At 55.3% G+C, this 27,721-nt stretch overlaps 3 protein-coding genes across 3 annotated transcripts in view; 2 read left to right on the top strand and 1 right to left on the bottom strand.

Moving 5' to 3' along the window:
* The first annotated feature begins 883 nt into the window (after nucleotides 1-883).
* CARD14 (caspase recruitment domain family member 14) lies at nucleotides 884-15,004 on the top strand. The gene is given in 16 exon segments (XM_067714235.1): nucleotides 884-1,048; nucleotides 2,046-2,165; nucleotides 2,788-2,913; nucleotides 3,419-3,595; nucleotides 4,626-4,733; nucleotides 5,265-5,407; nucleotides 5,496-5,590; nucleotides 7,233-7,293; nucleotides 7,488-7,546; nucleotides 7,549-7,725; nucleotides 8,964-9,025; nucleotides 9,743-9,866; nucleotides 10,742-10,915; nucleotides 13,166-13,287; nucleotides 13,979-14,094; nucleotides 14,724-15,004. Coding segments are annotated over 16 exon segments (2,019 nt in total). The 5' UTR covers nucleotides 884-889; the 3' UTR covers nucleotides 14,920-15,004.
* On the bottom strand, nucleotides 14,963-22,604 carry SGSH (N-sulfoglucosamine sulfohydrolase). Its single transcript, XM_067716066.1, has 8 exons — nucleotides 22,448-22,604; nucleotides 21,153-21,313; nucleotides 19,557-19,662; nucleotides 19,124-19,274; nucleotides 18,617-18,773; nucleotides 18,170-18,251; nucleotides 17,113-17,316; nucleotides 14,963-16,299 (listed from the first exon to the last, which is right to left on the bottom strand). Exons 1-8 carry the CDS (start codon nucleotides 22,542-22,544, stop codon nucleotides 15,740-15,742), a joined length of 1,518 nt encoding a protein of 505 aa, XP_067572167.1. The 5' UTR covers nucleotides 22,545-22,604; the 3' UTR covers nucleotides 14,963-15,739.
* Nucleotides 22,583-27,721, top strand: part of SLC26A11 (solute carrier family 26 member 11) — an 18,774-nt gene continuing 13,635 nt past the window's right edge. The window contains exons 1-5 of the mRNA XM_067716065.1: nucleotides 22,583-22,732; nucleotides 23,833-24,047; nucleotides 24,608-24,800; nucleotides 25,197-25,282; nucleotides 27,450-27,529. Of these exons, the coding sequence (XP_067572166.1) occupies nucleotides 23,835-24,047; nucleotides 24,608-24,800; nucleotides 25,197-25,282; nucleotides 27,450-27,529 (572 nt within the window). The 5' untranslated portion in view covers nucleotides 22,583-22,732; nucleotides 23,833-23,834. The remainder of the gene's footprint in view (nucleotides 22,733-23,832; nucleotides 24,048-24,607; nucleotides 24,801-25,196; nucleotides 25,283-27,449; nucleotides 27,530-27,721) is intronic.

Here is a 27,721-nt window from a genome sequence, read left to right as displayed (position 1 = left end):
ATGATATGCCTAACCTAGTTATTAGTCCATAGCAGGAACTTGGTAATTGCTTATGGAAAGTTTGCTCACTAGATGTCAGAGGTAAAAAGTCCAAGCCCAAAGGTTCTTCCTTCTCCGCTTGACCCCAACCCTGGAGTGAGTGCTGAACTCCACCCTGACATCCAGACCTCCTGGGTTTGCCTTACAGGGAAACTCCCCTCTTCCCAGGGACACCACACCCGAGACGGGGAGAGGCCAGGCCCATCAGCTCGAGGTGCAAGTTTCTCTTGGACCACTACCCAGCAGGACCGAGGCCAGCAGGACCTGGCCAGGTCATTTACAGAGCTCATAGCCCTGGACATGCAGCCCACTGGGTGGCAGGCGGCTCATACTAGCACACAGAGTTCAAGTGTGTCTGAATAGACCAGGTCCTGTATTCCCAGGCATCTCTGCTCTATTTGACTTGACTTTCCTCTTTTTTACTTACTGATTTTTATGAATCCAATTTCCCTTCATCTGACGTGTTTAGCAGAATATGGAAAGGCAGAGAAGCAGGGCCATGCTGGAGGAGGCTTACTGGACATTCATTCCCGGCTGTGCTCGCTGTCAGATCCAAGAGCTGGTGGCCAGGGCTCCTTGTTCTGTCCCTGGGGACCCCAGCCCAGTGATTTAACCCCTACACCTCATCTATAAAATAAAGCTAAAATGCCTTTCCCGTCCCGCAGGGACTGGAACTATTCATTAGGTAAAATCCTTTAATGGATTTTGGAATCTCCGGAGAGGGACCTCTTCGAGTATGAACAGCATCATCCTTAAGGAGAAACGTTGAGAACCACACCTGGCTCCTGGTCTCGTGGAGAAACAGCAGTTACATTCTCCCCCTTGATCTCCATCCTGGCAGCTGTATCTGATGAAGCAAGAGCTGCAGCGAGAGAAGATGTCTTCTTCCTGTGAGCGGGAATTTCGAGAGCGGTCCCTGAAGATGACGAATGAGCTGGAGCCTGGAGATGAGGAGCTGAGCCGCCTGAAGGAGGAGAATGAGAGGCTCCGCTCCCTGACCTTCAGCCTGGTGGGTCCTGGTGCCTCCAAGGGTCAGCTTCCTGCCCTGGTCCCCACAAGATTCAGCTTCCTTCCCTGGTGGCCAGCGGGGAGTGTCCTTGACCTTGGCCTGTGGCCTCCAGACTGTGGGATTTCTGACAAGTGGTTCTATTGAGGTGTGGCTAAGACCTGGGTGAGATGAAACCTAGTGACTCATCTCCATGGCTCCTTCTCGCATCCCTCATTCCCACTCTTCCCAGCCCCCAAATGTTAGCAGAATTGATAACTGTTGCACACATATTCGAAAGTCTTACTAAGCTGGTTTGCTGCTGCCCTGTTGTTCGGAATAGACGAGGCTGATTATAATTGATGGAATTAGCTTAAGGTTGTGGGAGCAGGGCAACGTTTCTGCCTGCAAAATATTCTGGCGCCCTGCCCACGCAGGCATGGGGGAGTGGGGAATGGTAGGATGCAGAGAAGTTAGTGATGCCAAAGCCCTGGAATTATGCAAGCCCTCTGCCTCTCCTCTCCAGTCCCTTTCAATCAATAAATATCTATTTTTTGAACTAGTCCTTCAATAGACGTTCAGGGGTGTGGGGTAGGCCGCCGCCTGGCACTGCCACCCCATGGCCTGAACTGTGCCATCACTCATAAAAGTGAGCGTGAGCGGGGAATGACCCACCCGTTGGTGTTCCGCCTCCTGGAAGCTCTGCTTGTGGATTTGTTGAAGGAGCAGCCTGAAGCTGCCTAAACAGTGGAGGTGCTATGCTACCCTCAGAGGCTTTCAGCTTCCTGTACTTTGTTTCCTAGCCATGCACACTTGGAGCTGAAATGCATGTTCTCCATTTTAACTGCTGACCTTGCCTTTTCTCCTGCCTGATGTGCGGTAATAAGGCTAAATCTGCCCACACACCACCATCCTTGAAGCTTCCAGCCTCCTATCCTTGGGACGAGATGATGGGGATGCTTCCCCAGGGGCAGGCCTTTGGGGAGGTCAGGGTCCCTGGGCTGACCTCTCTTTGCACCAGGCGGAGAAGGACATTCTGGAGCAGAACCTGGATGAGGCCCTGGAGAGCAGGCAGGAGCTGGTGAACCGCATCCACTCTCTGAGGGAGCGGGCCATGGCCGCTGAGAGACAGCGAAAGCAGGTGACCCTTCTGGGCCGTGTTTAGGGGCCAGGCTGCCTGGGTGAGGAAGGAGATTCTTTAATCCACACTGAGCTTAAGACCAGCTTTGCCTAACGAATGCATGGGCCTGTTCGTTGATTCCTTTGTCAAAACTAGATTGGGCACCAACTCACAGTCAAAGACTAGAGGTCACGTCTACTTTGTGGGGTGGGGAGAAAACATGTCAGGCAAACAAGTGATTAGAACACAGAGTGATTTCAAGTGCATAGGGGCCCCAGGGTGAGAGCCAGGGATTTCTTTAGTTGCTATAAAAGGCAAGGGGAGGATGAGAGAAAGGAGACAGTGGAAGAGAATGAGGCAGGTAGAGGGAAAATATTTATGCATTTTGGGACATGGAATAAACAAAACACAAATAGACATGCAGCACCCATGCATATTTTGATGACCAAATTAAAATATAATCAACACCGCAACTCTGTAGATGCACGTGGAATCCAGCACTTAAGAAATGAGCGTGAATTCACCTTATTTCCCCTCTAGAACCGCCCCCCTCCCTCTCCTCGAGGCTCCCCCACCACCCATCCTCAGCCCCGCCCTCACAGCCGCTGACCTTCATGGGCCATGTTTGTCCCCCTCTGTTCAGTACTGGGAAGAGAAGGAGCAGACCCTGCTCCAGTTCCAGAAAACCAAGGTGGACTGCGAAATGTACAGGGAGAAGATGAACGTCCTGCAGAGCCAAGTGGTCGAGCTGCAGAAGGAGCGGGACCAGGTACCGGGGAGAGGCAAGGGGCCGGCCGGGGTGACGGGCTGAGGGGCTCCGAGAACAGTGCTGCGCCGGCGGAGTCTCGGGAGGTCGGGAGGCTCGGGAAGGCCCCGCCCCTTTGGGTGTGGCCGAGGGCTGGCCGGCCGGGTCACCCGCCCTCGATGGCAGCAGGTTCCAGACTCGGGATGTCTCTCCCGATCCCTGGGAGGTTTCTTGACTCCCCTTGACTGTCATCTCCTGACATGCCTGCTGTACAGCGTCCTCCCTCCTTTCACTCCTAACAGGGCGTGTTTGTGTGCACCCCACCTATTGGGTGTTACTAGAACTACACACATTTACGTGAGCTGTAAATGGTGGTAAGCTGCAGAATGAGCTGTGTACGGTGCGCACAGGGGAAGTCCAGGATAACCGCGGGCCAGAAACGGGGGGCTTTCTCTAGCTGGACTTCTGCGTGGTGGCGGCACAGCCTCTTTATCCTCTGGGCGTCGATCCGCTCTATCTCGGCTCGCAGGCCTACTCAGCAAGGGATGGATCCCAGATGGAGATTTCTCAGAACCTGGCAGAGAAGGACGCACTCCGCAGGAAGGTGTTTGAGCTGACAGACCAGGTCTGCGAACTGCGCCAGCAGGTCCAGCGGCTACAAGTGCAGGCCGAGTCGCTGCCAGGGGTGAGCTCTGCTGCTGCTCAGGTGAGGCGGGTGGGGGGGGGGGCGGGGGGGGATGCAGGGTGTGCTCGGGGTGGGACCGAGCCGGCCACACGGGCCCTGCTGGCACCACCGGATTCAGCTCCATCCACCACGCTGGCTCCCGTGAGCAGACAGTGTGGTCAGAGGTTGAAGGTACCCAGCTGGGCAGGCTGAGTCTCCTTCTGCATTTCCTTTTATGGTAATACTATGCACGTCATAGAAGGGGTAGCTTAGTGGAAGGTTCTGGAGTCTGTAATGTGTGGTGTTTGATGAAGAAAGAAGGCAGCATATGAAGCTGTGCAGGCAGCCACTTGCTCTGGTGGATGATGCCTTCCTGGGATGCTTGAAAGTCAACTATCTGAGAGCTGAGTGATAGACCTGGAGGGAGCTATGTTCTCAAAGAACTAAAATTACTGTAAAACCTCTAATTATGGTCTTGCTGGCAGCTCCAGGTCCAAGGCACCCTGGTGGGTGGGCAAGACTCTTCAGAGGTGCCCAGGGACCTGGGTGAGGCACAACCAGACCCTCCCCTCCCTATGCAGGGGCCCTAGCCCTTCTTTCCTACCCACTTACCACATCAAACATGTTCAAAAAATATACATATGTATTGAAAAAAGACTGATGGACAGATAGCAAACTGCTAGCTGTTCTATTTCTGAGTGTGGGAGGACGGGTCAATTTTATTTTCTTCTCTAATCAGCCTGTTCCTCCCCACCAATATTCTTTGCGGAGTATGTTTAGATATATTATACATATAGTATGTATTATTTGTATAACCAGGAAAAAATAACAGATATTATCCAAAAGGAATAAAATGCAGTCACCAAGCTGGTTGCTGCATGTCCCCTTGGTGGCCAGTTCCCACAGTGCTGGGTGTCCCAGGCTGGGAGGAGGGAACATAAATGTTTTGCCTTGAAGCCAATGAAAGGAAACCACTCAGGAGGCTGGAGACAGGGGTTGGGACTTGGTAGAAACCCCAAGAGCAACCAAAGGACGTTTCCTGAATTAACCAGCCTATCTGGGTCTTTGGCAGCCCAAGCAGGAGGCGGGAGCCAGGGAGCCCTGTCCGAAGAGGAAGCAGCGGCTGGTGCGCATGTTTGCCCTCTGCCCGTGGGACGACAGTGACGGCAGCTCCTCTGAGGTATGCCAGTTCCTCTGCCACTGCTGGGACCAGACCAGGTGCACCCTCGTCTATCGGGACGGAAGAGGGTCTGGCACATAGTAGATGCTACAGAAATGCTTCTTAAGTGAACCGAGGGGCTACACCTGGATCTACACATTTCACCTGCATTCTCCAATGCCACACTCTGCATCTTGCATGTTTACACCCCGTCAGCGTGTGACCCTCACTAGCCAGTAATTTGGCCTCTCTGGGGCTCAGTTGCTTTATATGTAAAGTGGGACAACGCTACCCACCGTGTAGATTTAGCGTAAGAACTAAGCAATATAAAATATAGAAGGTAGGTAATAGAGTGCCCAGCACATAGTAGGTGCTCAATTAATGTGGCCTGGCTCTTTGCTCCTCCCTCCCTTCCCTCTTGCCTCCTCTGCCCTGTCAGTGGGAGGCTGTGGTTTATCATCATTATACTCTTTACACAGTATGGCAGCAGGAGAGGTGTCCCGGGCGTCCCTGTGACAGCCCCGTGGTGACTTCTGCCCCGTCCTCCTCCAGTCTCAGCTCTGGTCTGACCTGAGCGCCACGTCCAGCCGAGAGCTGGTGGATAGCTTCCACTCCAGCAGCCCTGTGCCTCCCAGCCAGCAGTTCCTGTACAAGCGGGCCACAGAGGACTTCTGGGAAGACCCCTCGTCTTTCAGGTAGAGAGGGGCTGGTAAAGGGATCGGATGACTCCAGCCCCCTGGCAGCTCACTGGGACATTGGCTTCCATCTTCTTATGTTTTTCAGTGGCTGCCCCAAAACCCTGGAGGTGGACCAGGGAGGCTCCCTGGGTGCTAAGAAGGGTGATGCAGATTTGGATTACGAGATTGTAGACAGGGCAGGTGAGCATACCCCCCAACCTCTGCAGCCACCCCACCACCCCTGGGCTGGGCTGGCAGAGCCAGGCGGGGAAGTGAAGACAGGGATCTTAGGGAGGTAGATGAGACACCCCAGTTTCTGTCCAGGGGATGGGCAGAGAGAAGCGAACTTGACTACTGCCCTGCTCTGAGCCTCTGGGAAAATCCAGACTACCTGGCAGTTCAAACCAGTGTCCAGATGTGCCGTGCTTACTGGACGTCCTTTTGTTTTCACCTGGAGGCTAAGGGAGTTGCATTCGCCTCCACATCCAGCTTGGCATAAATGTTCAGACAGCTCCAGACACACACCTCGTCTCTCTGTCCCTCCCTGCTCCGACCCATGGACACTTGGGCCTCCCAGTGATCTCAGAGGACAACAGGCTTCCATCCTCATTGTTCCTGGCCGAGGCACCTGCTAGGAACATTTCTCCTGGGTGTTGGCACCTGAGACATTCCCATTTCTCCTGTGGCTTATTCCTCATATTTGTCACTTAACTGGTCCTCCCTCCTTCTCAAGACACAGACCCCTCAGGGGCAGCCTCCTTACTTTGCCACCACTGCACATCTGCCTCCAGCCTTGGGCCTTGCACACAGTAGGTGCTTAGCACCCTCTAGATTTCATCCTACGGCCACCAAGGGGCGCGCGTACCCCACGCTGTTCTGCCTAGCGGCACCTTTAGGACAGATGGCCCCAGGCTTTCTGTGGGTCACATGACCAGAAACCTTGCCTTTTGCAAATTCATTGCCATTTTTATTTATAACGGTGATCAACTGAGAGGATCCACCCCAGGTATAACCAACTGGGATGTAAGAGCACGAACAGGAAAGAGTCATTGCTCTTTTTTTTTTTCCTTTTGTCATTATTCTGCATAATGTCCTGGTTCATATAACTTTAGTGGAATTGACCTCAAATACATCAGGAGTGTATAATTTCACTTGGCTTTGAATGTAAACGCAAGTGGCTGTTTGCCTGTGAGCTGGGCACAGGCTGCCTGCAGCCAGCAACTCTTAGCTCTCTGTTGGCCCTCTGGTTCTTGTGAGAGGCTCAGGAGGTGAGAAGGGCAGCCTCACCTGGGCTGGGGGCGGTGTGCCATCTGCCTCACAGGACACATATAAAATACAGGCCTTGGAGAGACTCTGGGGACATCTAGTCCTAGGAGATTGTCAACTCAGAGGCCTGCCATGGCCAGCTGGTCAGCAGCGTGGCCTGGGGAGACAGGAGGCAGCCGATGGCCAGTGCCGGCGATGGCTGCCACACAGAAATACACAGCCAGGGTTATGCCAGATTTGATTTCTCAAGTGAAGCCAGAAATCCAGATTCCAGATTCCCTATCTTGTAAAATGCTAGCAACTCATTCAAGGATTGCAAAAGGACACAATGTAGGTTAAACTCTCGCAGATGCAGCTCTCCACCAGCTACTCCTATTTTAGGGGAGGTGAATCAAGGTTCTACGCATCAAGGAAGGGAGGGGCAAGAGAAGGTTCAGCCTCAGCAAAAGACAGAACAGGTAGGGGGTGCCTGTGGTGGCGGCACTGAGGTTGCACGGGTGAGCCAAAGCTCCTTCAGAAGGGGGATGACCTTGAGGGGTAGGCTGGCTCGAGGCCTAAGCCCGTAGCTTCCTCCTAGACCTCCCTGAGTCCGAGAACATCCTGCAGCTGTCTTCTGGGGGCCTCCACCTCGCCGCCAGGTGAGCAGAGGGCAGGGGCCAGGGCCAGCAGGTGGCAGAGCAGAGTGAGGACTGTGTCCCCACTACCAGCCTTTCTGAGGCCAGGGAAGGAGAATTCCAGAGCGATGGGACTAGAGGGGGCAGATGGGGAGATGGCCTGGCCCGACCTCTTGCTCTAGGATGCATGAGCTCTGTCCCCTCCCTTTCTGCAACAGTGTCCCGGTGAGGCGGAGGCCAGCCCGCAAGATCCTGAGCCAGGTCACGGTGCTGGCCTTCCGGGGGACGCGCTGCTGGAGCAGATAAGCGTTATTGGCGGGAACCTCACAGGCATCTACATTCATCGGGTCACCCCGGGCTCCGCAGCAGACGAGATGGCCTTGTGCCCCGGCACCCAGATTGTGATGGTGAGTGTGGCACCAACCCTCGAGCCCCCAGGATCCTCTCAGGGGTGGGGTCAGTGGGAGGGGCAGGTAACCCAGGAAGCCACAGATTCAACTTGACAAAGATGTATTATTGGATAGGCCCACACTCCTTCTTGGGCTGATGTAAAGCAGAGTGTCACACGTGTTTAGAGGAGAGTCCTGGTGATTCTCATCAAAACCCTGCACCCTTCTCCACCTTGACGTCCTTGAACTCTGGAGGGTGAGCCTGTGAGCTGTTGTAGTCTGGACTATGCACCAGTTGAGAAGGCTTTGGGGATGCGGCAGTCTTGACCCAGGGATCTTCTGATATAGGCTACATAAGATTCTGATGTGGGGCTTTTTTTTTTTTTTTTACTGTAATGATCTTATCGTTACTGTGTGTGTATGTGTTAAAATACGCATTATAAAATTCACCATTTTAACCATTGGGGGCATCTAAAATTTTTTTTTACTGTAAAATATTCATTAAACTGCAAAAACCATAAATGTACAACTGAATTATTATTAAGTGAACATATGGGCAGGGAGGTGACTTTGATGTAGGCTAAAAGCAGAATTATTAAACATTAGGCCCTTTAAGAATAGCAAAAGGGCTTCCCTGGTGGTTCAGTGGTTGGGGGTCCGCCTGCCGATGCAGAGGACACAGGTTCCTTCCCCGGTCCAGGAAAATCCCACATGCCGCGGAGCGGCTGGGCCCATGCGCCATGGCCGCTGAGCCTGCGCGTCCGGAGCCTGTGCTCTGTCTGCAACTGGAGAGGCCACAGCAGTGAGAGGCCCCTGTACCGCAAAAGAAAAAAAAAAAAAAAAAGCAAGAAATTCTCGAAACAGGTGTCACTCATTCCTCCCAGGGTAGGGGGGCGGGTAGGGAGTGAAGGCAAGTGCTGAGAGGGAGAGGGAGGGGCTGAGCCCTCAGTCAGGAGTCCCTCGGGCCCCATGGCTTCTCTCTCGCTGTCTGTGTGCTGAGCTGAGTTCTCATGTGTCTCGAATGATCACACACAGAGCTCCTGATGTAAGCATCAGTCCACCCAAGATGAAAGCCCTTCGTCACACTTCTAACAGTCCTCGTGAGATTCTCAGTTATCAGCTCATGTTGTGGTTAAGGCAACGGATCCCCTTTATGAGACAGTCCTGATATCCAAATGGGGCCAATTCAGTTCTAATAGCGTTAAAAACATTTCATTTTTTTTCTTATTATAAAAATATCTACTCTCCTAAATCAAAACAACACCGGGAATAAATGAATGGCTGAGAGCCCTGTTGATTTCACAGCTCAGCAGCTGCTCATCGCCCTCATCCAGGACATGGCTCATCAGAGCACCATGGCCCACAAGGTGAGGACCAGTCAGCCCAGGTCCTAGATGCAGGGTCCCGCTCGGGTGGGCCCTGCCTCTCTCTCCCAGCTCACATCATCTGGAGGGAGGGGCCCAATCAACCCCTCCTTCCACCCAGAGGGTCCCAGCCCCACCTGGCATGGGCTGGAAGACAGGTGGGTACTGGCTGAGGGTCCCAGGTGGAAAGTGTAGGCTGCTAACCTGAGGGAGCTGACACGGCGTGTTTCTCCCCTGGGCCCTCGAAACCTTCACCTGGGTCTGCGTGCCACCCAGCCTGCAAGCTCCTCTACTGCGTGCAGATACGTCATGTATGCTCTCTCCATCTTGCTCCCTCCATCACCCCATTTGCCTACCATCTGGCCCCCATCCTTATTCCCCACTGAGACCAGGCACTGTTGGGTTCTCCCGACATAGAGCACTCAGCGGTCCCTGAGCAAGGCGCTAGGGCAGCCCCCTGGATCATGGCAGGGCCAGGCCGGGGGTTCCCTACTCTTCCCTCTTGCTTCCCACGGATGCCCTGCTCGGGAAGGGGGCTGGGGGGCTCAGCCTGAGGACCCTCTCCTGCCACCCTCTGTCACCTACCCCCTGGCATGGGGCCTGGGCCTGCTGGCTGTTCAGCAGGCACAGCCTGGGAGTCCAGGGACCACCCTGGATTTGCCGGCGGGGGGCTGGTGCCAGCCCCCCAGCCCCGTGGGACGTCCCTTCTGCCTCGTCCAGCAGCCTTCTGGGGGAGCCCAGAAGCTGGTCCGCATCGTCGGTATGGACAGAACCAAGGCCAGCCCTCTGTGGTCATCCTTTGATGGGGGCCAGTTGGACCCAAGCCAGGTAGAAGGTGAAGCGGGTGGAGCTGGTGGAGGGTCTTTGGAGGCTGCTGTGGTTGGTGAGCTGGGTCAGGGTGATGCCACTCATCTAGGCCAGAATCTGTCTTTAAGAACCATAACTGACGTCTACCTGCCCTTCTGGAGAGCAGCTGAGCTACACACCTTTAATGTCCTTTAACTGACACTCCTACTTCTGTAACCTGCCTCAATAAGACTGTCCGAAGCCACTGGTACAGTCATCTGGACAGCAGTCTTTTTAGAATATTAAAGTCTGAACACTCTCCAAATGCCCAACACTGCACAAACCAGTGGACCCTCAGACAACTGCTGAGTGACTGCTGTGGGCATGAGGCCGTGACAGAGGCCGGCACAGCACAGACCCCTGAGCAGGTAAAACTGTGCAACGAGATAAGCAGAAGTGAACTTGGAGAAAGGTAAATCGTTTTGAGTTTATTTTCTTCTTGAAAAGTGTTTTGAGTGCCTAATATAACCTAAATGACCAGGAGAGGAGATCAGGGACCAGAGAGGGAGGGAAGGACTGGGATCACGTGTCCCTTGAGGCTGAGGGAGAAGACACAGGAAGCTTCCAGATTGTTTGCAAGGATGAACATGGTTTCTCTATCCTCCCTGTGAGCCAAACAAGGAAAAGGTTTTAAACTGCAGCCTATGAAGCTGATCCTAGAGAAGCACAGGGAATCTAATCAACAGGTACAAAGCAATCAGCCGGGGCAGGTGTGGAGGGCGTGGTGCGTTGTGTGCGAGCCCAGCGTGCCCTGTGTTACTTACTGCAGGTGCCAGGGCTGCAGTGGCGAGCCAAACAGACACAGGCCTTCCTGGGAGTGGGGGGCTGCTGCAGCCTGGCGCCGGGCCCGCTCATGGCTCCCTCCTCCCACAGACCCCTCCACTGTGTGCTTCTGGGCCGAAAGCTACTTCACCCTGGTGCCCTACACCCTGGTGCACAGCCACAGGCCCAGCCGGCCCCGGCCAGTGCTCTTCGTGCCCGGGGTGGTCGGGAAGATCCTGATGGAGAAGCTGTGCCTCTTCCAAGGGTATAAGAAGTGCCCAGCAGGTACACTGTCTCCTGGGAGTCCCACCTGACTGTCAGGTGGCAAGGAGAAGTATCTGCTTTCAGGAGGGCGGCACGACCAAAGGAGTGTCCTGGGGCTGCCGAAACAAAGGACCACAAACTGGCGGGGCGGGGGCCTTAAAACAGCAGAGATGTGTACTCTCACAGTTCTGAAGGCCAGAAGTCTGAAGTCAGGATGTCTTTGCAGGCTGCACTTCCTCCAAAGGCTCCAGGGGGAGTCCTTCCTGCCTTTTCCTGCTCTGGTGGCTGCTGGTGGCTTGTGACTGCATTACTCCCATCTCTGCCTCCTTGTCTGCGTGTCCCTCTGTCTTCATGTTACTTTCTTACAAGGAGCCAGTCATGGGATTTAAGGCCACCCTACTCCAGTGCGACCTCATCTTTACTAACCACATCTGCAAAGAACTTATTTCCAAATAAGGTCATGTTCTGACGTTTCAGATGAACATGGATTTGGGGGGTATGTTATTCCACCCAGTGCAGCTCTGCTGGCAGATAGGTTTGTACTTAACCGGAGTTAAACAACCAAAGGGCTCCATCCACCTGCCCAAAGCCACTCAGTGTAGGGCCATGGAGATGAACTGGCCAGTGGGAATCTTGGGTCCCATTGGCCCTGCTCAGCAGGAAAGGTGGCTCAGCTGGTTGGAGAGTGGAGAGCAGGAGTTAGCTCCTTGGCTTTCTTCCATCCACCCATCACTGGTTGGTGGTTGCCTCAGAGAGTTAGGCTACAAGCTGAGAGTGAATAGGGCCCTGTCCTTCTCCCCTGGAGTTCACAGAGGGGACAGAGAGAAGCAAGTGTGGCCCACGCAGTTCCTCCAGTGAGCACCTGCTGTGTGCTAGGCTCTGTGCAGCGGGCTAGAGATAGAGTCCAAGAGGCCCTCAGGGTCTATTCTGCTCCTCTGGAGACAGACACCTAAAGACGTGGCAGACTGACCCATCTTAGCTCCACAAGTGATCCAGAGAGGGATTCTTTGGAGGGGGTGGGAGTGGGGCTGCAGTCTGACGGCAAGACAGGACAGGAGTTTGCGAGCAGAACCAGGAAGTCCAGGCTGAGGGAGCGGAGTGTACAAAGGCACTGAGGCACAGACGGCACCATGGGGAGGCAGCGGGTGCCCAGACGTGCCGTGTTACATGGTAGGCAAGGGGACATGATCAGGCCCGATCTTTGAATCAGGCCCGTTTTCAAGTGGAATAGAAGACGGACTGGAGAAGGGCTTGGCTAGGGGCTGGGCCAGAGGTGGTACAGCAAAGCCACAGTGGGGAGAAGAGGGCAGCCCCACGAGCTGTCTGCCAGCTGTCTGCAGGATCTGGTGATGCTTTGGAGGGTGGAGGCTAGCAGGAGGGCACGTGCAGTTCTCACTTGGGAGACTGGGTGCTATTCAGGAAGAAGGGAAAAGTCAGGGTGTTTTTTTTTTTTTTTTTTTTTTTGGCGGTACGCGGGCCTCTCACTGCTGTGGCCTCTCCCGCTGCGGAGCACGGGCTCCAGACGCGCAGGCTCAGCGGCCATGGCTCACGGGCCCAGCCGCTCCGCGGCATGTGGGATCCTCCCGGACCGGGGCACGAACCTGCGTCCCCTGCATCGGCAGGCGGACTCTCAACCACTGCGCCACCAGGGAAGCCCCAGGGTGTGTTTTAACATGTTTATACAGGGCAGAAGTTCTCAGCCTGGGCACGACATTTAGGGCTGGATCATCCTCTGTTGTGGGCTCTCCTGTGCATCACAGATAAGCAAGATACCTGGACCTCAACCCATTGGATGCCAGGAGCATACCCCCTTCCCAGCAGTTGTGACAGTCAGAAATGTCTCCAGACATTGCCAAGTGCACCTTGGGGGTAAAATTGCTCCTGGTTGAGAACCACGGATTTAAGGGCTTTCTGGATGTAAGAAGTTGCATATGTAAGTTCGGAGCTTGGGAAGTGATGGGAGAAGGGTTTATCTACATTTGTCCGTCTTTCCTTCTTTCCCTCCACTCTTCCCTCCACCCAACCTTCCATCCATCCACCCACATCCTGGCACTGGCTAGGCACCTGCTGTGTCCAATGGTTTCGGGTGAATGTACAGGGCATGGACTCTTCCAAGCAGGAAGAGCAGAGTCATGTTTATAAAGAGGACACCCTAGGAAGAACTTGCCCCAGAGCTGGTGGGGGTCCGTGGGGGCAGACCCATGGGTGTTCAGCATGGGCTCCTGGGAGAGCGGCTGGGTGGGTGACATCCCCATCAACTGTCACCTTCAGCATACCTGAGCCAGGAGGAGTATGATGCCTCCAGCCAGAGAGGGAACATCATCCAGGAGAGGGAGGCACCTGGTGGTCGCTACTGTGTCACCTGCAGAGCAGTCGAGTCCCTCATGGGAAAGGTAAGGGGTGGGGTAGGGGCTGTGAGGAACTCCATCTTCAGATAACGGCAGTGGGAAAAGGAAAGGCCAACCTCCAGGGCCCCTGGACACCCCAGGTTGGTGCTCATCTTGTCTCTGGCTCCATCATGGAAAGACCAAACCCCGTTTCTGCCATTTGGTGTCCACATGACCTCAGGCGGGACTTTTAACTTCCCTGAGCCTGTTTCCTCAACGCAGGAGATGTTTAATAAACATTTGCTAAATTAGTAAAGTGGAGATAACACTCCATGTTTTAAGACTCAAACAAATATATGAAAAGAAGCTTACTGTGAACTATAAAGTTTTGTGTTGATACAAAGCAGCCAGGAACAGCTGTGAGTCCGAGGCACAATGGCCCCCATCCTTCACAACCCCAGAGGTAGATGGAGCCATCCAACTCCTAGGATTTGAGCTCTACGCAGTCTCCCTCAATCCCGATGGCCTCTGATTTCTAGATTTCCCAGGCAAAAAATCAAACGGATGGAAACTTTCAAAACTGTACAGCCAGCACGCTCATATACAAAAGGGCATTCCTGAATTCTTCTCCCCACCTCCTTTACAAACTTCAGTCTTGCCTGTACCCTTCTCTCCCTTCTCTCAGCGTCACTCCTGGGTGTGGGCTCCGCTCGCTTCCTCTAAGGCTGAGGCTCACTTCCCTCCCCTCTCCCCCCAGAACACCCACGCCCTCCTGGATGTCCAGCTGGACAGTGTCCGCGTCCTGCACAAGATGGAGATCTTCCCCATCATTATCCACATCTCCATCAATGAGAAGGTGGCAAAGAAATTCAAGTAGGTGTACACCTGGGGGCTGGTGGTGAGGTTTGAATGGGCACCAGAACTCCCCATAAGGCCCATGGCGACCACATCCAGAGCTCGTGATGGGGTTTCCAGGATCTCACCTCGTGCCAGCCTTGGAAGTGTCACAGGGCAGTTCCCCTAAAACATCCAGGATAGAGGTCCTGCAGCCCACCCCCAGGGAGCAGCCCAGAGGACAGTAAGGTGAGACCCTAGAACCTGACTGACCTCGGCTGAGGCCACATGTTTCCTGGGGTAGAGTTAACAGTCCATCTGTGTTAGGTAAGGACAGAGACTGAAAAACACTACTTGGTCCATGGCTGGGACAAGCCCAGATATCCTGCTGCCCCCTTTATAATTTGAGAACCGAAGTTATAAACTAGATGTGCCACCCCACCCCACCACCTCCGTTAGTGCAATGTCATTTAGGGCCCCAGTCACATCTGCTTCACAAGGCACTGGGTCCCCTCGAAGCAGGCCATCTGTGTCTAGGGGCATCTGTTGCATCATCGGTCCATCCAGGTCCCTAGAATTCCAAGCCGGCGGCTGATTTCTGGGGCTCCGTGCTGGGAGGCTAGTGCAAGGCTCTCCCTGAGCCACCCTCCCACCTCCGGCTCTGGCAGGAAGGCTCTGCAGCAGCTCGGCACCGCAGAGAACCAGCTCCTGGAGGCTGCCAGGCAAGAGGAGGGTGAGCTGGATGAAGTGCCCTGTCTGTACAGCAGCCTGGCCCCCGACAGCTGGAGCGACCTGCATGCCCTGCTCGGCTGTGTCCGCCTGGCCATTGCAGATGAGCAGAAGAAGGTTGTGTGGACAGAGTAGAGGCCTTGCTGATGGCCCCTGTGTCATAAACAAATTCAGAAAATGAACTTGGTATATTTTACTAAAATAAAAAGCTTTTACAACGCTCTGGCCTGTGGCTTCCCCACCATGTCCTCCAGGATGGAGTTGATGGGGGTGGGAAGGGTGATGGGAGCCCATCCACTTGAAGGAGAATGCCCCCTTTCTGGGTTTTCCAGGCAGGCGGAGGCAGGGCAGGTCTGGAGCATTCCATGAGTACTGTCTGTGCTACAGACTTGTGTTCACCCAAACAGAATTCACCCAACCAGAGGATGGGGTGGTTTCAGGCCTTGAGCGGAGACATCTTCATCCTTGGACACTCTCAAAAAGAAGGGCAAGCTCTGCCCATACAGACCCCAGGATGAAACTCGTCACTTAGGGAGCCTGCCAAGAATCAGTGGTCTCATGGAAACCCAGCCCGGGGCTCAGGAGCCTGACTGTGAACAAAGTGAAGGAAGAAGACAAGCCCAAGTTTCCTTCAAAGGCTCCCTCCAGACCAGGACTGACAAACAGACACTGTCCCCTCATTGAGTGCAGTTTGCACTCACCCACCACCCTCGTGGCACACAGAATCCCATCTCCTCTCAGGTGAAGGGCACAAGAACGTCTGTGGGTTCCAGAGAACCAAGAGGGACTGAAGCCCCATGTCCCAGACCCTTCTTCCTGCTGTTCCCCAGACCACCTTCACCTTGTCACAGGTTGGGGACCCTGCACCATCCTGGGGACCCCCCAGGGAATTCCTGTGCCAGGACACAGCTCAGACACAGGACAGCGGTCCCCCACTGTGGGGGTGGGGAGGGCCTCACAGTTCGTTGTGCAGTGGCCTGCACTGGGGAGAGAGCTTCTCCTCTAGCACCCCACTGGGAGCACATACCCAGGGGTCGTGGGTCTCCCACTGCCACTTAACCAGTTGGGTCTGAAGCAGTTCCAGAACCTGGGCATAGCGGGGGTCAGTGGCCAGGTTCTGGGTCTCGTGGGGGTCCTGGCTCCTGTCAAAGAGCTCCCAGCGTTCCCGGTAGTAGTAGTGATGCAGGTCCTTGTACCAGCCCGTGGGCCGGCCGGCTGTGGTGCGATTCAGGAGGTCCTGGAAGGTTGGCGAGACGTAGAAGTCCTGGTCAATGGGAAAGGGCATCTTGAAGTGGAGGTTGTGCACAAGGTGGAAGTTCTGGTGGTGCACGGAGCGCATGGGGTAGGACATGGTGACTTCATGGTGGCTCTGGCTGCCAAAAACCGTGGTCCAAAGAGGCTCCGCCTCCAGCGCCGGGAGGAGGGACCGCCCAGTGAGCTGGACAGTCTTTGAGCCAAAGATGGCATAGCTGGGGTAGGGGATAGAGAACCAATCCAAGATGGTGGGCGTGAGATCTGGAAAGGAGATGACATCTCAGTAGGGCGGGCCCTCCAGGGCACCAGACCCACCCCCGTGGAAGGGCTGAATCCAGGCCACTCTGGAAGCTGGTGGACCACCCTGCACATCAAATCACCAACAGGAAAAAGCTACTACAGGCCAACCCGTCACTGCTGCGTCACCCTCTGGGCCGTCATGCTTTCAATGCCATGACAAGAGCCCCCAACTTGGTGATACCCAGGATCCTTCTAAAATCCTTCAGACTAGCGAGGAAGCCCCCACACAGGGGCCTATTCCTGTTCTGTGCTGTGGCCAGAACGCTTCCTGACCTTGGGGCCAAAGGGAGATGTGAGCCCTGAGCCCACAGGGGCCCAAGCATGCTGCTGCCCTGACCCCTCAACGTGGGGTCAAGGGGCATCAATTATCACCTGGGAATTTGTCACAAATGCAAATTTTGGGGCATCACCCCAGACCTACTGAATCAGACAGTCTGGGGTGGGATATCTGGATACTAGCAAGTGCGCCAGGTGATCGATGCTCACCAGTGGGCCAGTGGAAAAATGACTGGCTTGAAGCCAGTGAGACCCAAACTGGAATCCAAGCTTGGTGCTTACAAGCTGTGTGACCTTGGGCTCCTAACTTCATGTCTCTGAGCCTCATTTCTATATCTGTAGAATGGGGCTGACCATCCCTTCCTCACTGAGGTGATGTGGCAACAGCATAAGGTAGTGGGTGAGGAGCTACGTCTGGTCGTGGTGGTCCCACTAAATGTCCTCTTCCTCCTCCGTTCCCCCTCCTCGACCCCTGCTGCATGGAATGCAGAGTCATACCTAGGAGGCTCACGTAGGCCTCGCTGACCTGGCCCCAGCGTTTTGGGTGCTCTGGGGATGACACCAGCATGGGCTCAGCAGTGCCCGGCCAGTAGAGGTTGGTCCTGCCGCTGGGGAAGGGGATACCATTGTCGGATGTGAAGATCACCAGGGTGTCATTCAGGACACCCGCCCCACGCAGCTCCTGGAGCACGAGTCCAATCCCTGCAGGGTGTGGAGGGGATAGCAGAGCTCAGCCGCAGGCAGATGCGCAGTTGTGGGAATGCGTGTGCACTAAAGCATTTCTTCATCCGGCTGCTGAACCCTGCACCATCTTTTCCTTCAATCACCCCGGCCCTCCTTGCCACCAGCCAGGCCTCCCGCCCAGCACTCTGCCCAGGGCCCTGTCCTGGAGCAGTACTTGCATGGCCTCCACCTGAGTGCACCCCTCCAGGACACTGGCCAACCTTGGCAGTTCCGTGTCACCCCTATACAGCTGCTACCTGCCATGCAGTGGTTTCTGTGTTTCCTGGAATCTCCCCGTGGAGGTAATAAGGATGGTCTTGGGTGGGGCCAGAAGATAGGATTCTCTCTACACCCACCCCCTTCCCAAGTCCCCATGAACTAATGGTACCAACAGGGAAACGATAAAGGCACCAACCTCCCAGACTGGGTTGAATGGTGGTTCCCCTAAAAGATATGTCCACACAGAACCTGTGAATGTAACGTTATTTGGAAAGAGGGTCTTTGCAGATACAATTAAGTCAAGGATCTTGAGATGAGATCATCCTGACATACCTAGGTGGTCCTTAAATCGAATGACAAGTGTCTTTAAACGAAGAGGAGGGCCACAGGCTAAAGAGAAAACACAGGGAAGGAGCTCATGTGACAACAGAGGCAGAGACTGGAGTAATGCTGCACAAGCCAAGGAACACTTGCGGCCACCATGAGCTGGAAGAGGCAGGAAGGACTCTCCCCCAGAGGGGACACGGCCCTGCGGCACTGTGATTTCTGGCTCTGGCTCAAGATGGAGGCCCAAGCTGTGCCCTATCCCACCACCTGGGCTCCTTGAACCCACCTTGGTCCATGCGGCTGATGGTGGTGTACTGCGCGGCCAAGTCAGCTCGGGCAGCCGGTGTATCAGGGACGAAGTAAGGCACCTGGGATGGGGCAGGTGGGTGGCACGTCAAGGTTAGAACAGATAGGTTGGGTGGAGGGGGCAAAGTGGCCAGCGCTTGAATTAGGGTGGGAGATACAGGTGCCAGCCTTCCTCCCAGGGCCCAAAATCATCTCTCTTCCTGAATGGATTATCCCAGAACACCCACGCTTCTGGGTACATCATTCCATGTCTTTACACTTCTCTCTGCCACCCCACAGATGGGGCCCTGGCTCCAGTGAGTCAGAGGGTTTCTTCTTACACACCTGGGGCCAGGGCTGCCAACCCACGAGAGGGGCACAGGTCCCCATATTTACAGGGTGGAGGACGAAGGGTAGTTCTCAGAAACGTGGTGAGGGGTCCTCCTACCTGCACATCCTTCGGGTTGTAGGTCTGCGGGGTCCAGTCTGGGATCTGCCCCATGCCACTCTCTCCATTGCCAAACTTCTCACAGAAGGCCCCGTACTGTGGCTGGGAGTGCCCGCAGCGGTGGGGGTCGTGGAAGGCGACATAGAGGAAGAAAGGCCTGCAGATGGAAGGACGGGCTTGAGCGTTGAGGTCAAGGTCAGATGGCTGACCCACCACCTGGCTTCTACCCTGGGGAGCCTCATCCTTTGGGAAGGAACACCCCTCAGCTTTGCCTACTCTCCTACAACTGAGAGCCTCCCCGTGATCCACACTGCCTCAGTGTCCCCATGTCCCCTCTTCTTCTGACCAGATCAACTTGAGCATCTGGAACCTTCTCCTCCACCCACACCCCAGCTGTCTGGAGACTCCAAGAATCCCAACCAAAGACTCTGGGATCTGCATCCAGTATTAACTGTCCAGAGGTCTGACTGTGTGAGGGCAGTTAAGGGGGAGGGACCCTCCTCACACCTGTTGTCCCGAGCCTGCAGGAATTTCCGGACCAGCAGTTTCATTCTAGTGATGTTCCGCCCCACCTGGAGGACAGAGCCATTCTCCTCCGTGTACGCAAAATCAAACGGGTACACCGTCTCCGGCCCCACGTGCTTCTTCCCAATGATGCCTGGAGTCGGGGAGATAGGCCTGTCCAGAGCCCTTTCGGTCTCCCACTCCCCTCTGCCCCCTTCTCCACCCCCTAGGCCCTGTGTCTTGTTGTGGCCTCCAGGAGGCAGCCGGGCCCTTGTTCTCGTGTGCCCATGGCCCAGCCAGAAGGCCCAGATTCCTTGGGGTCAAGTGCTCAGAGCAGGCAACACAGGGCCCATGGTGGCTCGGGACAAGGCCTTGCCCCTCTGGGGCAGGGAGGTAAGTTGCTGTCCTGCCCCTGTGGCTACACAAAGCCCCTCACCTGTGAGAACACCAGCTTGGCCCAACAGCAAAGGCAGGCTCTGCACCCGGTCGAAGGAGTTGAAGTGGTGGACATCCTGGTGCAGGCCATACATTCCGTTCTGATGCTGCCAGCAGAGATGCTGTGAGGCTGGGCGCCTCCTGGCAGCCAGGGTCCTGTCCCCCACCCCACCCCCAACGCTTCTGCTCTCCCAGGCTCACCAGCCTGGCCCTTTGTAGGCCCCTGATTTAGAGTTCTCATAGAGGTTTTCTCCATCTCTCACTCCCCGCCCAACAGGCCCACAGGTCCCTACCATGGGACGACAGCAGGAAATACAATAGACTGGGAGAATGTACACTAAAATTAGGGGTGGCTTTTATTTTTTTCTTTTTGTGTACCTGTACTTCTCAATTTTTCTATCAAGAGCACACATCGTAGAGTGAAAACCACACCAACAGGCCTCTTTTTATTAGCTGACGTTTTTAGAGTGTAAAAAAAATTGTTGTACGTGTTGCAAACTCAAACAGGCTAGAGAGATGTAAGAAGGAAAATCCCTGTCCTTATTCCTGTGGCTCACTGCCCAGAGGTGAGCGTAGCCTACAGCTGCCTGATTAACCTTACAGGAAGCTTCTGTGTACAGGCCACAGTCTGCTCTTTATGTAGGCCTCCTACTCACAGCCTCAGGCTCTCAGAAAGGGACAGCGCATCCCCCGCATAAAATAACGCTGTGAGATAATACATCAGGAGTAAGCGCCCATGTACACCCAGGTTCACAGCAGCATTATTCCAACAACCAAAGGTGGGAGAAACCCAAGTGTCCACTAATAGAGAAATAGATAAACAAAATACGCTCTATCCACACAATGGAACATTATTCAGTCTTGAGTAGCGAGGTACTGACGTACTCGAGTGAAGCTTGGGGACATTATGCTCAGTGAAACCAGCCAGCCGCAAAAAAGCAAACACTATATGATTCCACTTATGTGATGTACCCAGAGTAACCAAATTCACAGAGACAGAAAGTTGAATGGTGGTTGCCAGGGGCTGGCGGAGCAGTGGGAACAGGGAGCTAGTGTTTAATGGGGACAGAGTTTCAGTTTGGGGTGATAAAAAAGTCCTGGAGATGGATGGTGGCGATGGTTGCACAACAATGTGAATGTACTTAATGCCACTGAACTGCAGCCTTAAAATAGTTAAAATGGTAAATCTTTCATTACATATACCTTAGCACAATAGAGTAAGTGCCTTAAATGGCAGCTTTTATTGTCACAAAAGCTCCTGGGACAATATCATGAAAAGAGTTAACACTGGGCTGGGCAAGTACCTGCCAGGCACCTTGCTGTGAGCTTTACATATAGAGAGTTAACTTGGCCAATCCTATAGTAATCCCAGGAGTGAGGTATTACTAACACCCCATCTTTCAGGTGAGGAAATTGAGGCACACAGAGATAAGTGATTTGCTCACAGTCACACAGTGGTGGAGCAGGGCTGCACTTGGACCATTTGGCTGGGGGTGGGGGAGGGAAGGTGGGCACATCCCCAGGGAGACCAGGGAGGGGTTCCCAGCAGCAGAAGCCTTGGGGGCTCTCCCTCCTCCTGAACCCCTGCTGCCCTCACCTGGGGCAGGCCAGTGAGGAGGCTGGCCCGGCTGGGAGAGCAGCTGCTCACGGAGGTGAAGGCATTGCGGAAGACAAGGCTCCGGCGGGCCAAGGCATCCAGGTGAGGGGTGGTGATGGCACTGTTGTTGTAGGCACCACTCTCAAAGCCTCCGTCATCCGCTGAGGAAGGAGGGAGACATAGAGGACCTGATGGCCTGGGCTCAGAAAGAGCAGCATGTGCGAGTGAGAGAGACCTGGGTCCTGCTGCAGTGGCCTGGCAGTGATGCCCAGGCGGGTATGATACCTCTGTAGACTTGATATCAGGCAGGTGTGATTTCCAAGTGGGAATGACCCAAGTGGGCATGATATTCAGCAGGCTTGTTACTTGAGTGGGAATGCCACCAGGCATATATGAAAACTGGGTGAACATGTTAGTAGGCAGGCATAAAACTGAGGGGAGCATGAGATCCAAGCAGGCATGATTCGGCAGTCCTGGGCTCTGCAGACGTGCCTGAGGACGTGGATCCACGTGCTGGTTCTCCGCCAATGCCCCTGAGATAGGGGGAGTTGAAGGGAGCCGCTCTGTAGGGTGCTGTTTAAGTTACAATTAGCTGAAGGACCTGCCCCAGACCACAAAGTTAATCAGAAACAGTGGCCCTGGCAGACAGCCAGACCTCAAAAGAGGAAAGAATCAGGTTGCCTTGTGATAGCTGGGCTCGGGTTACCCAAGCAGAAAGTCTCGTGAACAACAGGGCACTAGAGGAACTTGGGGTTTCACGGAGGCGGGAGGGCCAGGGGAGAAGGTGGGTGGGTGAGTGGGGGCTGCTCCCTTCAGCCAGGAGAAAGAGAGTTGAGCCACAATACTCTGGGGTCTGAAAAGGGAAGGGAAACGGGGTTATCACTGCTGGGGAGAAGATGAGAGATCCAGGGCACCCTGCTGGTCTCTGAAGACTTGGGCACCAGCCCCCCTTCTGGCATCCCCTCTGCGATCTGTGGAAAGCCGCCCAACGCCCTGAGGTGGGTGGGGACCCCAGGCTTAGCCCTGGCTGCTCTGGTCACGGTTCGGGCTACAGGGTCAGAACCGGGGGCAGGAATGGGGTGTGAATGCTGGGGCCGAACCCTCCAGACCCTGCAGTGGGCAGGGCCGCCTCTGCTTGCCTCTCCAAGAAGCCGACCACGAAGAGTCTGGGGCCAGCAAAAAGAGGAGTCGGGGAATGAACGGCAATGGGGTCTGCAGGGCACGGAGGGTTAGCGCTGGCCTCTTCCGGCGGCCGTGGAGGGCGGTGCCCGGGGTGCCGGCGGGTCGGAACTTACCGAGGATCAGCAGCACGTTTCGGGGGCGCGCCCGGTGCACACAACAGAGACCCGCTACGAGGAGCAACACCCAGCAGGCCGGCCCGGAGCAGCGCATAGCGGCGGTTCCAGCCGGGCGCCGCCTCGCGGTCACGTGAGCACCAGCCCTCCCGCCCCAACCCTCGGTCACGTGTACATCAGGACCCGCCCAGGACCCGCCCCGGCTCCGGCTCCCGCTCCCCCAACCTCTGCGGTTTCTGCAGACCAGCTGCGGAGACGACGGGAGACCCCGAGCTGTGGCGTCCGGTGAGTGCGTGGCTGACGGCGGCGGGGCCCGGGGCCGGGCGCTCGAGTAGCCAGGGCACTGGCCGGGGTCGCTGGTGGGCGGCCGACGTGGGGGGGCGGCAAGTGGTCCGCGGGTACGGGTGCGTCCCGCGGGGACCCCGCTCCCCACCCACCTCATCCCCACCCACCTCATCCCCACCCAGGTCCCCGCCATCCTCCGCCTTGCTGAGGCCGGCAGGCCACGGACCGGCAGACGGTGTGGGTCCCCCCCTTAGACCCCAGTGTCTGGGGCAAGCGGCTTCGGGGGTGGGGGGCCGGTTCTGTCCAGAGCGGCCCCACCGGGGCTGGGGGTGGTTTGGGACAGGCTCTGCGCGCCAGGAGCACCAGGACCCTAGAGGATGCGCGCCGTGAATTACCGGGGGGAGCCTCTGACGTTCTTTCAGAACAAACTAGAATACCTAAGGCTTCTCTAAGGATGTAGACGCCACAGGTGGGGGTTGGGGTGATGCGCAGCTTCAGGATGGGAGCCCTCCCACCACCGCAGCGCCGCAGTCTGCCGTAGTGGGTGGAGCCTGCTATGCTGCGCACTTGGAAAACCTCAGGGCCTCCAGTCACCCCACCCACTCATCGCCAGCCACATGTGGGTATCTCCGTGGACCTGCTTTTCTCTGCACTGCTCCCCGTTAAATTTCCTGGGGGGGGGGAATAAAAAAAGGAAACAAATTCTCCTGGGAGGAGAAACCTTGAGTCTAATTAGTGATTAGTGTTTGAACTTCTCAGTGAGAAATCATTTATTTTTTCTGGCCAGAGTGGATGGAGGAAGAGAAGGCACCTAGGGTCTGGGCAGGTGGGGTTAAGAGAGAGCAGTCGGTGGCGGGGGGGCACTCCACCTTTGGTTGACGCCTTCTCTGCGCAGGCTGTTGGCTTCCTGACTCAGATCAGCAAGGTGAGGGGAGATTTAACGCATCTAGCTCCACCCCCCTGGGTGAGAGGAGACCGATTGCGCATCTCCTGATGTTTCTGGACCTCACCCTCACTCTCACCCTGTTGCTGGGTTTTCTGAAGCCCAGGCCCTGACTGCTGGTCTGTGTCCCCCCGCCCCCCCCCCCCACTCTTCCTAGACATGTCATCTACTATGAAGCCGCCCAAGGGCTTTGCCCCGATGTCCTGCTGCTGGTCCACTGCGACCATGCAGAAGAGGCTGCCTTTCCTGGCCTGGCTGCCTGACTACACCTGGCACGCGCTGAAGATGGACTTCATCGCTGGGATCTCAGTTGGGCTCACAGTCATTCCCCAGGCGCTGGCCTATGCCGAGGTGGCTGGACTCCCTCCCCAGGTGAGATGTGTGCCCTTGCTGCCCACCACATCCCTTCCCCTTAGCCTGACCCCACTCCAGGCCTTAGTGCTCACCCAGGAGCAGAGTAGAAATGCATGCATAGTATTCCCTCCAGACAAGGGGGCACCCTGGGCTCCAGTCCCATGGGGCCCAAGAAGCCTTAGTTTACAACCTAGAGCATGTGACTGCCTTTGGGCAGACGCGTGCTCCTGTAACCCCTCTTGTCATGCTTGTCACACACAGGCACCAAGCTAGTTCTGGATTGCCTGATGGGGCCAGTGGGATGACTCACTCTGGCTTTAAGAATGCTTTCTCAGAATCACAGGCTCAGACATAAGGACACGAGGCCCCAGTTGGGTGTGGGTAGGAAAGAGGCCCCGTAGTCACTGTAGGTCCACAACCTTGGGTAACAGGGTGATCAGTGCACCCTGCCTGTATGTGCTGCTGTGCCCAGAATACACAATGGACCACACAGATCCCTGTGCTTAACCAGCTACACCAGGGACCCTGTGCGGGTGCCGTGTGCCTCCTGGATATTCATTGCTCTCTCTGCCCAACAGTACGGCCTCTACTCTGCCTTCATGGGGTGCTTCGTATATTTTTTTCTGGGTACCTCCCGAGATGTGACTCTGGGCCCCACGGCCATCATGTCCCTCCTGGTCTCCTTCTACACCTTCCGCGAGCCTGCCTATGCTGTGCTGCTGGCCTTTCTGTCGGGCTGCATCCAATTAGGCATGGGGTTCCTGCGCTTGGGTAAGACACTCAGACCTTCCTGTCATGGGGACGGGGGGTTGCAGCTCTGCTCTTCCTGGGGTACCAAGGCACCTCCTTCTGGGGATGCCCTGCCTTCAGCATTTCTTTCTTTGCATTCCAAGGGCTATCCGTGTGTGTGTGTGTGTGTGTGTGTGTGTGTGTGTGTGTGTGTGTGTGTCAAGAAGGGTGGCTCTCAGCTCTCTACTGTGCTCAGAGGCCAGGACACTTGGAGAAGTGCCCAGGGCCTCAGTCCCTAGTCTCTTTCCTGCTCTCCAAACCAGCCCAAACAGGGTATGCCACTAGTCTTTAGACCCAGTCCCACCCATACCACCTCTCCCAGCCCACACTGACCCAGTGGGGCTGGGACCAGCTTGGTGTTCCCTCTTGGCTGTCCAGGGTTCCTGCTGGACTTCATCTCCTGTCCCGTCATTAAAGGTTTCACCTCGGCTGCCGCCATCATCATCGGCTTCGGGCAGATTAAGGTAGGCACCCTAGTTGGTCCTGGGACATCTGCTGGCTAGCAGGACCAAGGCCAGGTCCTGATATGTGTGGGTCAAACTCTTGCTATTTTGGGGCTCAGAGCCTGTCGTGCTGGCATGAGTCTCCATTAATAAAATCATCCTTGGGCTTCCCTGGTGGCGCAGTGGTTGAGAGTCCGCCTGCCGATGCAGGGGACACGGGTTCGTGCCCTGGTCTGGGAAGATCCCACATGCCGCAGAGCGGCTGGGCCCGTGAGCCATGGCTGCTGAGCCTGCATGTCCGGAGCCTGTGCTCTGCAACGGGAGAGGCCACAACAGTGAGAGGCCCACGTACCACACACAAAAAATAAATAAGTAAAATAAAATGATCCTTCGGGGGAGATATTGAGTGATGGCCAAGTTCTACAACAGGTAATTTGGGGGAGCAGTAATGACAGTCCCCGCTCTTGCTGGAGTTTTCATGCCTGAGTGCTTGGTTCACCTCACAGAGTTCTGCCCCTACTGCATATTGAACCATTGGGCCTTTACAAGTCACGAGTGTACTGCCAAAATTCCGACAAGCAAATTGCTCCCTAAGCTAATTTAGCTAGGTGATTTCACTTTTATGTCTTTCTTTTCCAATTTTTTGTTTAATGTTTTTCAAATATCGTGCTTTTTTATGTTTCTGTTAAAACACAAATGAGAAGTATTGGAATCAGTGATCACTGGTTATCTGAGGATATCATTTACTCTCCTTCCATTGGGTTCTGTGTACCCGGAAGGCAGGCACTGTTTTACTTCCAACGTGGCCGCCTGGAGCTGTGCTTGGGTGTGCAGAATGAAACTGAGCTGAATCGTACAGATTGAGGGAGGGACACGCGCGCGCGCGCGAGCGCCTCTCCACGGTGTGGTTCCCACAGTCAGGCTCTGCTTCACTCTAGTCCGTGACAGTCTTCGCGGATGGAGGCCGAATGAGAAAGTAAGAACGTGAAGCCCAAGAGGGTATGTGTGAGAGAGAATAAAGTAGTTGACACGTCACTGGGTGCTGGGTTAAGCTCTCCCTATGTTTAGTTTTCAGAAGTCCTCTGGGAGGTAGGCATTACTATCTCCACTTACAGAGGAGGAGACAGCCTAGAACAGTGTGCGTAATTCGAACTATAGATTATGTACACACATATGTCAGGGTGAGCTTGGCAAGTGCTGTTTCGTGGGATGTTCTGTCCTTTATTCTGGAAACATTATCTTTCATTTTTAGTGTCAAGAATGTTCTTTTTTCGTAACACAGTGAGAGGGTAGCTTCTTTATGCATTCGTATTTGGCACCCCTAGGTCCCTGTCTTCAAAACCTTGACTAGGTCATGACAGTCATCTGAGAGCCTCTAGGCTTGGGGTGGGGGTCCTCTTGACCTGCCCACGCAGGAGTCCCTGCCCAGGACAGAAGCCGCTGTCCGTGTCTGCCCTTCCCCTTCGGGGGCTGTGTACACAGTGGGTTTTGGGGTCCTTGGAGCCTGATTGCCTTGCGAGTCTGGGCCTCGACCTCCCCTTCTGATCCCAACCAGATAACTGAAGTACAGAGTGGCGCCCCTTCTCCCACCTGAGGACCCCCGACCTGGCGGGGTCCCCTCAGCGCTCCTCCCTGGAGGACCTCGGCGCCCCCTCGACCCCCGCCCTTGCGGGTCTGCCCGTCTCATGGCGAGACTTTCGCTTCTGGCAGGGGGCGGTCCCCGATGGGCGGGCCTCCGAGTGACGGACGCGGCCTCGAGCCAATGGCGGTGGGGTCTGTGCTGTGAAGGGCGGGCCGCTGAGTGATGGACGGGGCCGCGAACAGATGGCAGCCGGGCCTGAGGGGGTGGGCCGGGCGCCGGGCCAGGGAGCCATTGAACCAGTCTCCTTGGTTTGAGGTCGCTCAAATTACTTTGAGTAATTTGCAACGACTTGCGACAACTGGAACTTTGTGAAATACCGTCAGCGCCCCCAGTTCCCCCCGAGAGGGATAACTTTGATCTCCTCCCTTTGGGGACTTTGGGAATGGACAGATAGGCCCGGGAGAGCCAGGAGATGTTTTCCCCCAGGAAGGGCCCTTGGAGGGGTAGGGGGTTCCAGGTTTGGAACAGTATTGAGATGCTGCAAGGGTTGGGTTTCAGGCCTTTATATCGCAGAAGGCTGTCTAATCAGAAGCTCTTGTTTGACAGAACCTGCTGGGACTGCAGCACATCTCCAGGCAGTTTTTTCTGCAAGTGTATTACACTTTCCACAACATCGGAGAGACCAGGTACTGGTTGGCTGTGTTTCTCCCCCCGCCCCCATAAGTAAGCTCTTCCTTCTAGATCTCTCTCCCAGTTCCCTCCCCATTTCCACTCCCAGGTGGCATTTATTCCAATCCTCTGGGATCTTGCTGCTCAAACAGGGGACCCGCGAGCAGCACCATTGGCATCACCTGGGAGCTGGTTAGAAGCACAGTCTG

Source organism: Pseudorca crassidens, chromosome 19 (assembly GCF_039906515.1).
Source record: "Pseudorca crassidens isolate mPseCra1 chromosome 19, mPseCra1.hap1, whole genome shotgun sequence".
Lineage (NCBI taxonomy): Eukaryota > Metazoa > Chordata > Mammalia > Artiodactyla > Delphinidae > Pseudorca > Pseudorca crassidens.
The sequence above is the reverse complement of the archived record's forward strand: the minus strand, read 5'-3'. Positions and strand labels throughout refer to the sequence as shown.